General features: G+C 40.6%; 1 protein-coding gene across 2 annotated transcripts in view; it reads right to left on the minus strand.

The window, feature by feature from the left end:
* The window catches only part of METTL9 (methyltransferase like 9), a 58,982-nt gene that overhangs the window by 33,328 nt on the left and 10,853 nt on the right, over positions 1-14,801 (minus strand). For both annotated transcript variants that reach the window (XM_030799813.1, XM_030799807.1), the window contains exons 2-3: positions 11,706-11,896; positions 6,456-6,665 (exon numbers count right to left, since the gene is read on the minus strand). In XM_030799813.1, the coding sequence (XP_030655673.1) occupies positions 6,456-6,665; positions 11,706-11,896 (401 nt within the window). The remainder of the gene's footprint in view (positions 1-6,455; positions 6,666-11,705; positions 11,897-14,801) is intronic.

Below are 14,801 nucleotides of genomic sequence, written 5' to 3' on the forward strand. Positions count from 1 at the left end.
GGTTTCACCATGTTGGCTAAGCTGATCTTGAACTCCTAACCTCAAGCGATCTGACTGCCTCGGCCTCCCAAAGTGCTGGGATTACAGGCGTGAGCTACCACGCCTGGCCCATATTTCTTTAAATTTAGCATTTCACCTATTTCCAAATCTCAACACATACGAAGTTTCCTTTACAAGAACTAATCATGTTTAATAAGTATGAAGATGTACCCTGATACAGTTATGAAACTAAAACATCAAATTCTTGAATATCAGTTAATGAACAAGAGTCCTGCTTTTTACCATTCATTGGAACTTAATCAAAAAATACATCATATAATTAATGTTTTCTATTCCTAGGATCCCTTCTATTCTTAAAAATGGCTGGGAGTGGTATAAAATAATTTCCATTGATAACTTATGACCTTTGAGTACATTTCCGTTCCCAGGAAAGACATATTTCATACTTGAGAATCTTCCTATCTGAATAACTATACAGAAAAGGACCGGGCACGGTGGCTCACGCCTATAATCCTAGCAATTTGGGAGGCCGAGGCAGGTGGATCATGAGGTCAGGAGATTGAGACCATCCGGGCCAACATGGTGAAACACTGTCTCTACTAAAAATACAAAAATCAGCTGGGTGTGGTGGCATGTGCCTGTAATCCCAGCTACCTGGGAGGCTGAGGTAGGAGAATCACTTGAATCAGGGAGGCGGAGGCTGCAGTGAGCCGAGATCACATCACTGCACTCCAGCCTGAGGACAGAGCCAGACTCCGTCTCAAAACAAAACAAAACAAAAACTATACAGAAAAGATAAAGCCCAGGACATCCTATTAACACTAAGAGCATGGTTTAAAAAAAACCACTCTCGACCCACAATCTCTCACTTTCATCCACACACACAGAACACAGAGAACATTTTCAGTCCTCTACAATGTTGTTATCTCTAGAAACAGGGAGTTTTTATATCAAGAGTCTTTGTTAGCCACACAATTAGGCAATTTTACAAATTACTTACTCCTGCTTGGTTATACCAATCAGAATGTGGTAGGTGAGACATGTTATGATAGAGACAGGTAAAAAAGGAAACATAAAAAAAAGGATCTTTGGTAAACAAGTCTTCAGTAATGTTGAGCAGATACAGTAAGATAGCTCAGAAAATTCTAAAAGTATAATGAGGGTTGTTTTGAAAACCTCATTAGCATAATGATATTTATAGCATTTCTGAATAGCAGAATTTTAAAAACACAAAGCACTTAGCTGCATTTTCTTTTCAATCTACATTTTTGTCAAACTAAAGCCTCTTCCAAATAGCAGGCTAACAAACTTCCAGGGACTAGTCAGATTCCTTACTGGTGCAGGTGTTTCATTGCGCTAAATACTGTTTGAAATAAGTAGGGCATTCGGGCTTTAAAATCACTTTGTTGTACTAAGTCAACTGTAATAGTAATTTTGGAAACTCAATTTAGCTCATTCCAAGAGTTTCCAAACATTACTAAGACTACTTTCAGAACAAAAATGTCATCAATTCCCATTCTAAAAAATTGAAATGAATAAAGGACTATTTGTATATATTAATGCCTTAGCTAAGCAGCCAATTTAAAGACACAAATTGTAAAACACAAATTACATTATTTGATTTTTAAAAACAAAACAACAAAAAAATCTCATGTCTATCTGCAATGAAGCAGAAGCCAAACATCATCAGCATGTTCTAATCTAGAATAATCTCACTAAATCTACCTCAGAATGAGTTTCAGATAGGTAGCGTCTGTGTTGGTAATTTTGGAAGAGAAATATATGCTCATAACAGGAAACGATGACTGACACTAAGACAGTTAAATCTATACCTATAGAAGCTCAAGTGCATTCTTACTTCTGTTTTGTGATTTTTATTTGTAAACTCACTCAGTTCCATTGATGAAGACAAATTGCTTAGCCCCACTAAAACTGCGTATTAGCCCAGGAATCCTAACAAGTTGTCAGAATTTTCCTTTTTCTAAAACAGTATTTCTAAACCTAGAATGAGGGTATCTATTCAGGGGATTATTATTTTCAAGAAAATGAGTTAATACTTCCAGAAGGATGTAAAATATATTTCTCCTTAGAGAATGATAAAGCAGTCAGGTGCGGTAGCTAACATCTGTAATTCCAGCACTTTGGGAGGATCGCTTGAGCCTAGGAGTTTGAGACCAGCTGGGGCAACACAAGACCCCATATCTCTATAAAAAATTAAAAATAGCCAAGGATAGTGGCACATGCCTGTAGTCCTAGCTAAGCTACTTGGGCAGCTGAGGCAGGAGGATGGCTTGAACACAAGAGTTTGAGGTTACAGTGAGCTATGATTGTGTCACTGCACTCCAGCCTGGACGACAAAGCAAGATCCTGTCTCAAAAAAAAAAAAGGCCAGGCACGGTGGCTCACACCTGTAATCCTAGCACTTTGGGAGGCCAAAGCGGGCAGACTGCCTGAGCTCAGGAGTTCAAGACCAGCTGGGCAACACAGTGAAACCCCATCTCTACTAAAATACAAAAACTTAGCTGGGCGTGGCAGCGTGCGCCTGTAGTCCCAGCTACTCAGGAGGCTGAGGCAGGAGAACTGCTTGAACCCAGGAGGCAGAGGCTGCATAGTAAGCCGAGATGGCGCCACTGCACTCCAGCCTGGGCAACAGGGCGAGAGTCCGTCTCCCAAAAAAAAAGAAAAGATGCCTTGCCATCTCGGGTTGGGAGAGCTCTAAACTTAGGAAATAAGCAATCAGTATTTTGATAAATCCTAAATAAAAAATGAAACACTAACAACATAAAGAAAACTTACTGACTTGCTGTAAAAATCACAACCACATCCTTTAGTTTTACAATTGGGTTTTCTGGCATAAACAATGACAACTTAGGAATACAAAGGAAAAACTTGGCCATTTTCTGTTTATTGACCTATTTTTAAAATGCAGAAACTTTGGCTGGGTGCAGTGGCTCACGCCTGTAATCCCAGCACTTTGGGAGGCCAAGGCGGGCAAATTGCCTGAGCTCAGGAGTTCGAGACCAGCCTGGGCAACACGGTGAAATCTTATCTCTGCTAAAATATAAAAAAATTTAGCTGGGTGCGGCGGCATGCGCCTGTAATCCCAGCTACTTGGGAGGCTGAGGCAGGCGAATCACTTGAACCCGGGAGGCAGAGGTTGCAGTGAGCTGAGATTGTGCCACTGCACTCCAGCCTGGGTGATGGAGCGAGACTTTGTCTCAAAAAAAAAAAAATTACAGAACCTTTATTTAAAAAGGTGTGTTTTGCTCACGCCTGTAATCTCCGCACTCTGGGAGGCCAAGGGAAGAGGACTGTTTGAGGCCAGGAGTTCAAGACTGGCCTGGTCAACATAGTGAAACTCCTGTCTCTACACACACAACACACAAAAACACACACTCACACTCTCTCTCTCTCAAATTAGCCAGATATAGTAGCAGGCACCTGTAGTCCCAGCTACTGAGGAGGCTGAGGTGAGAGGATCACTTGATCCCAGAAGTTTAAGGCTGCAGTGAGCTATAATCATGTCACATGCTCTAGCCCAGGTGACAGAGAGAGACCCGTCTCTGAAAATATATATATTAATTAATAAAAAGCCTGTTTTTCATGGCCCAGATATTGAAGAGAAACAGAAAATAGCTCTAATCTCAAAAGGAAGAAAAAAACGTAAAATTAAGCTGAAAGTCTGCCTTGCTATCTTGGATTTGGAGACCTCTAAACTTAGGAAATAAAGATACTACTTCCTCATTAAAACCTCAAACTGCACCAATAGTCACAAAATTTACCACTTTTGTGAAAATGTTTTCACTTCATACTAATATTATGAAAGGAATGCCAATCAGTATGAATTTCCCATGCAGGTCAAACTGCAGATTTTTGGCTTATGTGCTGTATATTAGGGAAAAAATTAAACCAAGTATTTTTTATGTAGTAGATATCTTTACATACCATGTACATTCCAGATATATTACTAATTCAAACATCTGAAGTTTCACTGAAAATTCCATTTAGGCACTTAGCATCAAAGCAGAAGAAGGCTGGGGTGGTCAATCATCTGAAGATGGGTTTAACACCTTCCTCTTCGACCCACTTCAAAGCATGGATTTTTTTAAGTGGGGGGAAGTGGAATCAGATTAGGAATTCAGCCTGACTTAAGCCACTGTTATAAAAAAGGTCAAAGCATGCCAAGTTTTGAAATGCCGAATTAATTTCTAACTGAAGGAAAACATGTCCATTATTACCATGCAGACCCACCAGAACCTTATCTGAGACAGACTGCTAAAGCTAAGGGGCTTTCCAATCACTCAGTTCAAACTCACATCTTCCTTATGTCTCTTCCTATAACAACCCTAACAGCAATTTAAACACTGACAGTGATAAGGACTTAGATAGTTCAAGCTAGGAAGGTCGATCTCCTTAAGCTGTAACTCAACTTCTAAGGCGTAGCTGTGCCTGTTATATCAGAGACTATACCTATTCCTTTCCTTCCATATAAAAATCCCACAGAGTATCTGTTCACAGAAATCTTCCCTTCTCCAGGCTAAAAATTTCCATGTTTTACAAATGCTCAAACCGGTCCTGCTCCAAAAGCTACACTGATGCTCTATCTCTAGGATTAATCTGTAAAAGTAGAAACATGTGGATAGGAAAGTGAGTGATTACATAATTCTTTCTCCTTTCTTTCTAAGGCTAACCAGACTTCCAAAAATACCAGAGAAGGAGGCTGACTCCAGCTCTACCTCCCTGATTCTGCACTGAGTCAATATATAGAAATCTCCCAATCAATAAATCATACTGAAATAAGAATACCCTTCTTCCGGCCGGGTGCAGTGGCTCACACCTGTAATCCCAACACTTTGGGAGGCCGAGGCAGATCACGAGGTCAGCAGTTTGAGACCAGCCTGGCCAACATAGTGAAACCCTGTCTCTACTAAAAATACAAAAAAAAAAATTAGCCAGGCATAGTGGCATGTGCCTGTAGTCCCACCTACTCAGGAGGCTGAGGCAGTAGAATTGCTTGAATCCAGGAGGTGGAGGTTTCAGTGAACTGAGATCACGCCACTGCACTCCAGCTTGGGCAAGTGAAACTTCGTCTCCAGGAAAAAAAAAAAGGCCCTTCTTCCTAGTCTTTCAAGCTCCAGATGACCTTAAAACCAAGATTAACACTGACGACTATACATTAAAAGCAAAACAAAACAGAAAATAGCAAGTATTGTCAAGGAGTGGAGAAACTGGAACCCTTGTACTACATTGCTGGTGGGAACGTAAAATGGTGCGGCAGCAATGGAAAAGTATTACAATTCCTCAAAAAATTAAACCCAGACTTAGCCATGTGATCCAGCAACACCACTTCTGGGTCTATACCCAAAAGAAGTAAAAGTAGGGGCTCAAGTAGGTATCTGTACACCCATGTTCATAGCATTATTCACAACAGCCAAATTGTAGAAACAACCGAAGTATCCACTGACAGATAAATGGGTAAACAAAATGTGGTACATGCATGCAGCAAATTATTATTCATCCTTAAAGAAAATTTTGGGCCGGGAGCAGTGGCTCACACCTGTAATCCCAGCACTCTGGAATACCTGAGGTCAGGAGTTCGAGACCAGCCTGGCCAAATAGTGAAACCCTATCCCTACTAAAAATACAAAAAAATTAGCCAGGCATGGTGGCATACGCTTGTAATCCCAGCTACTTGGGAGGCTGAGGCAGAATTGCTTGAACCTGAGAGGTAGAGGTTGTAGTGAGCCAAGATCGTGCCACTGCACTCCAGCCTGGGTGACAGAGCAAGACTCCGTCTCAAAAAAAAAAGAAAGAAAAGAAAAGAAAATTTTGGCCCATGGTACAACATGAGTAAACCTTGAAGACATTATGCTACATGCAATAAGCCAGTCACAAGGCGCTAATGTATGTAATTCCTCTTATACAAAGTACCCAGAATAGTCAAAATTCATAGACAAAGTAGAATGGTGGTTGTCAGGAGTTACGAGGAGGGAAAAATGGGGAGTTACTCTTTATTGGGTACAGAGTTTCCGTTTCAGAAGATAAAAAAGTTCTGGAGATGAATAGTGGTGATGATTGTACAACAATGTAAATGTACTTAATACCACTGAACTGTACACTTAAAAATAGTTACAATAGTAAATTCTATGCTACGTATATTTTACCACTACTTAAAAAAATTTTTTTTGAGAATGCCAGATTCTGATTAGGGAAGAAGTCCCTTCTTCTCATCTGCCTTTTCCAAGCTGTCTCTCGCTAGTCCTTTTCTTCCCTATAGTGCCAACCCCTCTGCTCCAGAAAAATACTGCTACCAGAAGATTATTTCTCTACATTTCCAGTTAATTATGTATGAAATGATTTCTTAAATTTCTAATCATGGAAGATCATTTTTGATTCATATCCTTTAAATAATGTACTTTCAAGAAGAAATGCATCTAAAACCAAGAAAATTATACCTGTATTTCTTTTTCTGAAGCTGCCATATCATAGTTTCAGAAAGCTCAGTGGCATAGATTTCTTCAAAATGAGGGCTCATGATTTTTGTGACTTCTCCATCTCCAGCACCTAAATCAAGAAGTCTGTGGGTTTTCCAGTCTGGATTAATTTTAAGCAGTCTCTGAAACTGATCTGGTGAAAACACAAACATTGAGCCTCTTCCTAGCAACCTGAAAAAAAAAAAAGGACAAAAATGGAAGTGTCTATGCAAATTAAACACCCCTCACCATACACACACAAAGTGAATAGAGTGACTCAGCACCAACAACCATAATCACTTATTACATGGTTAAGATTTTTTTTTTTTTTTTTTTAGACAAGGTCTCCCTCTGTCGCTCAGGCTGGAGTTCAGTGGCATGATCTCGGCTCACTGTAACCTTCGCCTCCTGGGTTCAAGCGATTCTCCTGTCCCAGCCTCCCGAGTAGCTGGGATTACAGGCGTGCACCATCACACCCGGCTTATTTTTTGTATTTTTAGTGGAGACAGGGTTTCACCATGTCGGCCAGGCTGGTCTCGAACTCCTGACCTCAGGTGATCCACCCGCCTCGGCCTCCCAAAGTGCTGGGATTACAGGCATGGACCACTGCGCCTGGCCTAATTTTTTTTTTCTTTTTTTTTTTGAGACAGAGTCTCGCTCTGCCGTCGCCCAGACTGGAGTGCAGTGGCACGATCTCCGCTCACTGCAAGCTCCACCTCCCAGGTTCATGCCGTTCTCCTGCCTCAGCCTCCCAAGTAGCTGGGACTACAGGCGCCCGCCACCACACCCAGCTAATTTTTTGTATTTTTAGTAGAGATGGGGTTTCACCATGTTAACCAGGATGGTCTTGATCTCCTGACCTCGTGATCCACCCGCCTCTGCCTCCAAAGTGCTGGGATTACAGGCATGAGCCACCGTGCCCAGCAAAGATATTATCTTTTATATCATTTCTATGATTGGAAGACAAAGTTAATAAAATAAGAAAATGCTTCCAGATACCATTTGTCTTTGGAGCTGCAAATAATGCCCCAAAAAAGCATGGGAGGAGGGAAATAAAAGGTGGGAGGAGGGAAATAAAAGGTGGAAAGTGGAAAGGATGACAGGGGAAGGAAGAAGAAATAAGTAAGAGATGAATGTGAAGAACTTAAGTCAAAATAGGAAGGAAAAGTGGAAGGAATAACAGAAAACATGTTTATCAGTTGAAAAAGATGACAAGCTAACACAGCCAGACCACAGTAGCAGAGAAACCAAATAGGAAAAAAAAGTGATTTCAAATATGGAACTAAACCATGGATCAGGAAAAAAGAGCTTTAGTATAATAGATTTTTAAGAGACACTAGATAAAAGAGGGAAAAGAGTGGTCCTTGTGATGTTGGTTAATATGCATTAAAGTAGGTTCATACTTATGTCAGTTTATATGGTTACAACTGTCTGGGTCCTATTATTTCTAAAGGTCCTAGAAAACACTCAAAACTATAGTGATGCCTTTGAAAAAAGAGACTGAGGGGAGTTTAAATGGAGATTGAAGAGAACCCTCAGAAAAGCAACTACAGGTCCAGCCAAGTCTCATGGAAGCATCACCCTGGGAAATAAAACGCAATCCCTATTTGGGACTTGTTTTCTAGCTCTGAAATTCTAGTTTATCTAGGACAGGGATTCTCAACCCTCCTTTAAGCAGCAGAACCCTTTCTTTAAATGAAGTGAAACTCACAGACAACATAAGATCCTAAGAGAGCTGCTGCTGTTCGAATGAGGTTGGGAGCCCAGGAGCTGTGGCCAGCCCACTCCCAGGCCTTTCTCTGCAGCCTGAAGCAGTTCCTGAGGCACTTCCTCCTCAGACCCTAGAAAACAGTTTGGGGACCACTGGTCTAGGAAGTGGCTGGGAAACCTGTTCTGTACTGCTGCTCTCTGGAAACAATCATAAGGTACAGAATGTTTGCTGCTATACAGTGACTGGAAAGACGCATGCAACATGGTGCCCAAGGTAAGACCAGTTTTAGGAAAAAACACAAATAATGGAGTTCATGTAACAAAGTCCCCCTTCCTTTTCCCATTAAGGCCATAGGAGAGTTTAACCAAGTTCACAGTAAATCTTCTGCCCCACAGAAATGCTAAAAAATTGGAGAAAGACCTCAGAGACCACTAAACGTGATGCTACCGACTACAACTGCTTACCAAAGAAAATCACGTCTCATAAAAGACAAGTTGTTTTAATCCTCAATTGTTCATATATTACAGTAAGAAAATAAGCAAATCTGAACTTGCTGAAGTAGCTGTACAAAATTTAACACAGAAACCAGTCACAGCAGAAAGAGGCTACTGGCAGCATGGCTGAGGGGAGGCGAATTTCAAATACTGATGCTGACTTGCCACAGGACCAAAAGTAAGTCACAAAATAGTTATTTTGCTTAAATTTTCTCAGAGCATGCTTCCCAAGCCATCTTCTTGGGATGTGAGGAATCTTGACATGATAATTATAAAATTCTAGAACAAGAGGTCACCTGAGCTCAGAGCTCACAAGTTCATCTGACTGGTCTACATTTAAAGGCACTAGAGGCTGGGCATGGTGGCTCACATCTGTAATCCCACCATTTTGGGAGGCCAAGGTGGGAGGATCTCTTGAACCCAGGAGTTTGAGACCAGCCTGGGCAACATGGTGAAACTCCATCTCTACAAAAAATTCAAAAATTAGCCAGGCACGGTGGCATGAGCCTCTAGTCCCAGCTACCTGGGAGACTGAGGCAGGAGGATTGCCTGAGCCTGAGGAGGTCAAGACTGCAGTGAGCCATGACTGTGACACTGCACTCCAGCCTAGGCAACAGAGCGACACCCTGTCTCCAAAAAAGAAAGAAAGAAGGCACTAGAGAGAGAGGGGAAGCATTGTCCTATTTCCAAAGAACATTAGCAACAGGGGCTCTACAAAAAGATTAACACTGTCAAAAAATAAATCAAAATCCATCAAGCCCAGTGTTTTTCAACCAAGATTGATTTTGCCCTCTAGGGGGCAATGGGAGTAGACAGGAGAGTTTCCAGTAATCACAAGGACCTGGGGGTACTACTGCCATTTAGTGGGCAAGGCCAGAAAAGTTAGACTTCCTGCAGTGGGTAGGGGGGCGGGCAGTCTCGCACAATGAAGAACAGTCTCACCTAAAATACCAAGCCCAATACAAAGTTTCCCATAAACACAAACCATGAAGAGATATGACCCTCTAATTTGGGTTTAACTTTAGTGTTTAATAACCATCCTAGGTTCCCTGGTCACAATCTAAGTTCTCTCTAGACTTAAGAGTCTACGGAGAGATGTGCCTCTTCCTTATAAAATAAACTCTGGAGCATCTATTAAGTCTTTCCTTACTTGGCCTTCTCCTTTCCAAAATAAAGGAAGTTTGATAAGTATCTTAAGGTAATACAAGACAGTACCACAGTAATGATTTCTGTGAGATGGCCACCTGTAGTAATAATCTCCCACTGCCATGACTGGAAAGTACTGATGGGCCCTAAAATTTAGTTTTTAGCTGAGAATGGGACACAAGGCAAGAAGGATTGAAAGCAGGGTGGGTATCAGAAGGAAAAAGCAGAAGAGTTTTAAGTAAGGGAAGCCAAAAGGGGTTTATTAACTGCATTGCCTCTTTGATCAAACTGTGAAATTCTAGAGCAGGGAATTTTAACCAGGGTCTTATGGGTAGAGGAAAGGGGAAATAAAAGTTTAAAACCCCCAAAATCATACACAAAATGTTAGATGTAAGCACTTTTTGAAGAGAGGATTCCTACCTTTTATCACTTTCAAAGAGCTACAGGACCCCAGAAAGGATAAGAATCTCTGCTATAGTGACTCATCTGAATTCCAAAGGAAGAATAAATGGTATAGAACAGAAATTCAATATAACCAATTTAAGGAACAAAATGTCAGACCAAGTTGTATCAACTCAACCACCCATATAAAAATAACAACTGTTTGCCAAAGCAAAAGTATGGCAATTTCACATAAACAATGAAGAAAATCAACTGAGAAATCTTGAGAAATGGCTTGCAGTGCCTGAAAACATATTTAAGGACCAGATGATACACTGGGGATCCAGACAGTCAGTAGAAACTGGCTCCAAACCTCAAGGGAAAAGAAAAGTGGGTCCAACCAGTGGTTTGAGTGGTCCAATGAGGCTTTTTAACCATTGAGCCTGTTGCTTTTCTCTTTGGCATTTTAGAGTCTAGGTCCTTAGGAATGCTTGAAAATACAGCCAAGAAAGGATTGAAAAAAAAAAAAAAAAAACTCCTAAAGCTTTTTCTATGGATTTATATGAGGGAACCACTCTGGGGACAGAGAATTCCATAGTAAGTTTATAAAATTCTGGTGAACCTAGACATTATTTAAAAACAGATGCAGGACTCTTCACTCAAAATAAGCCATCATCCACTGTTGGGCTGACTAATTAGATCTCCCAAAAAAAATCTGCCACTGCGAAGTATGTTTAAGGCAAAGATCTTACTTTTCAGCCTAAGGGCGTAAAGCCCTCAGCTTCAGGGCTTGGTTCCAGGAGTCTTGCTACTTTGTGGTCAAGAACCAGCAGCATTCAGCATTACTGGCATCATCTAAGAGCTTGTTAAAAATGCAGACTCTCCAGGCGCAGTGGCTCCCACCCATAACCCCAGCACTTTGGGAGGCAAAGGTGGACGGATCACTTGAGGTCAGTGAGAGACCAGCCTGGCCAACATAGAAACCTCGTCTCTACCAAAAATACAAAAATTAGCCAGGTGTGGTGGTGCACACCTGTAATCCCAGCTACTTGGGAGGCTGAGGCATGAGAATTACTTAAACCCAGGAGGCGGAGGCTGCAGTGAGCCCAGATCACGCCACTGCACTCCAGTCTGGGAAACAGAGCAGGACTGTCTTAAAAAAAAAAAAAAAAGCAGACTCTCAGGCCTAGCCCCTGACGTACTAACTCATAATCTGCATTTTAACAAGACCCCCAAGTGATTCCTATGTACATCAAAGCCAAGAAGCACTACCCTAAGTAACTCCCGCTATGAATACACATACTAATGAGGCTGTCATGTTATGGTGAATTTAAAGGGCAGAACCACAGAAAGATAGAACGCTGGACCAACTGCCAAGGTTCTGACTAGTAGAAGTATTGTAGCTCAGGTAGTCAACATGTTGAACAAGATAACTTTTCGTGTTTTTCCTTTTGTAAACCTAAGGATAAAGAAAAAAATAAATGTCCAAGATTCACTTACCCATTGATAGATGTTCTAGACATAAACAGGCTAAAAACAGATGACACAAAAGAATGATATAATTGGATAAATAGCCAGCCCGATTTCTCAATGCTGTTGTTTAAGAAGATCTGTGTTCCTTGATCAAGGTAACTCTGAACAAAGACAGCCTGGAGTGATTCGCATAATTTCTCTCTGTTGCACACATACCACTAAAAAAAAAAGAAGAACAAAAATTAAAACACACAACTGAAGTGTCACCTAAGAAATCCAAAAACAAAAAACCAGAAGACTAAATCAAATCTAAGATTTCCAAATATTACCATCTCATGATACTCTGAGAATAACCATTTCGTATACTCATATAACCTATAAAGTACTTCTTCAGACATGACTTCTCGTTTAATTCTCTTACAGCCCTCGAGGTAGGTAGAGTGGGTGAGGGAGGGGTGGAGAGGCTTTTGGGTCACTCAGCTTAGTAGGCAGCAGAACCAGACCACAGCTCAGGCACTCGGACTCCCAGCCCAGTGCTTCAGTCACTGTACCCGAGATTTAGAAAGCTCTGCTGGCCTCTCTTTCACTGAGATTCAACATCAGAAGGCAAACAGCTAGCAGTATCCTTGTTTTTAGATAAGAAAACAGTCACATAATCCAATGCCTTAACTCAAAATCACCAAACAAACCCAAATAGCAAAGTAAGCAACAGAATTTAACACTCCAGTGACCAGATTAAGTTGCCTTTCTTCTTGTGGGCTATGTAAAAGAGATCTTTAGAAATCTTGAGGTATGCTTTACAAATAGGTCATATGACATTCTTACAGAGGCAACATGTGCTCAACAAAGATTAAGAAGTTACTTAAGGTCATAGTGCAATCAATGAGAAGACCAAGTAGTAACATGCTAAGAACCAGATTTCCAGGAATCAGCTCTACCCAGAATCCACATTCTAGAACAAAATTCAAAGAGCTTCACCTGTAGATGAAATTTAATCTTTCATAATAAATGAGTTAGCATACCAGAGAGGTGGGGAAGCAGACTGTACCTCAGCTTTAGCAACAGCCCCACAATCAAGTCCCGGCTCTGCCCTTCCTATGTGAGCTCAGACAAATCACTTAATTTCTGAGCCTCCATTCATTTGTAGACTAGAGACGTCACTGGGGTCTATATATCCTGGTAGGGTACGATGAGGATTAAACAACATAACGTAGGCAAGCCCTCAACATAATACAAAGCACGTAGTGAGAATCCTACAATAATAATAGCAATGAGATTCCTCTAACATAGCCTGAGAAATAAGAGTAAGCCCCTTAAGTACAGTGATGAAACTACAAAGTATATCAGTTATTATTAACCCATTATCTGCCATGAAATACAAATTTTTCCCAGTCAATTGGCCAAGAGTAATTTGCTTCCCCCTGACAAATATGACCTTTTATCAGCAGTAGACGTCCCATAAGTGCTTGCACAATTGGTGGACCAGCTTTACAGTCATCCTAAGCTTACTTACTAAATGTTCAGTGAAATCTTAAGTAACATTCCTGATGCTAACGTTAAAAGGAACTAGTTACAAATCAACACAAACAGGCACATTAAATTTCAGAGATTAATCATTTTACAAACTCTGTTCCCTAAACTGGGTAAACCAAGCCTTTCCAGTTGTGGACTGATTTGTGCTAATTTGCCATTTCATCGCAGTTATCAAAACTGCTTGGACTTTATACATAAAACTATTTTTATTTTTCCTACTCTATATGACGAGCTATGAAGCTTTTTACATTCACTGCCTACATTTTTTTCCCTTGGTCTGAAAATGTTCTTGCTTAATGATTTTCTAATTCTTAATATTTCTTGTGCCTGAAGTTATGCTCCAGTGCAGGTCATAAACCGTTTTTTATTATACTCATGACCTCCTGGTGCACGTTCTGAACTCTGTAATATGGAGGCCACTCTGACTTTTATTTATTTTTATTCTCTGAAATGGCTAATCAAGATGAAAGCCATCACCTTGATAACAGGCAATCAGGTACATCCTATTAATGTGGATGAGAAGTCATTCAAGTGAAACAGAGGAGCTAAGAATTCCTTGGCACCCACTTGTAAATGGACTAGAACAACAATAGATTCTGACTTCCAGAACCAAGAAGGAACTGGCACCCATTAGCTGCAAATAGTGCTTTCAAGCACCAAGAGGAAAACTCAAGTTTTTAATAGCATTTTTCTCAATTCATCAACATTAACATGTGTGATTGAACCCTTACTGTCACACAGGTCTTTCAGGAAAGAAACTGCTTATTGAACAGAATGTGCTACAGAACAAAAATAGAGCAAAGCTCTTCTCTTTAAAAAAGAAAGGTGAAACGTATGTCCTTTCTGACCATTTGCATGACACAAATGTTGATTTCACAGCAGCATTGTCAGAAAGTGAAAACAAGTCAAATGTCCATCAAATGGTGGATAAGCAAGATGTGATAATAGATTCATATAAAATAATAGCATATTCTGCCATACAAAGGAATGAAGCACTGCTTCATGCTCCAGCATGGATGAACCTTGACAACATTATGCCAAGTGAAATAAGTCAGTCACAAAAGACCACATACTGTATAATTCCACTTACGTGAAATGTCTTGAATATGCAAATCCAGAGATAGAAAGTAGATAGTAGATTGTGGCTGCCAGGGACTGGGGAGCTGGGACAATGTGGAGTGGCTGCTAATGGACATGAGGTTTCTTTATGGGGTGATGAAATGTTCCAAAATTAATACTGGTGATGGCTGCACAATTCTGTGATTATACTAAAAATCAATGAATTGTACTCTTTAAAGGATAAATGTCATGGTATGTGAATTATATCCCAATAAAGCTGTTTTTTTAACACACACACACACACCCCTCCCTAAATACGTAGGTGGCAGTTAGATCTTCCAGATATTAAAAGTGGCCTGAAAACGTAAGTAACCTAGCAAACCTCTTAAAATGCAAATTTTAAATGCAAATCTGATCACATCACTACCCTGCTTAACAGGAATCTTAGGATAACATCCAAAATGCTTAATATGGCTTACAAGGCCCTGCATGATTTTTGTTCATTCTGTGTCTGCAGCCTCACCTCATGAC

This window comes from Nomascus leucogenys, chromosome 2 (genome assembly GCF_006542625.1).
Source record: "Nomascus leucogenys isolate Asia chromosome 2, Asia_NLE_v1, whole genome shotgun sequence".
Taxonomy (NCBI): domain Eukaryota; kingdom Metazoa; phylum Chordata; class Mammalia; order Primates; family Hylobatidae; genus Nomascus; species Nomascus leucogenys.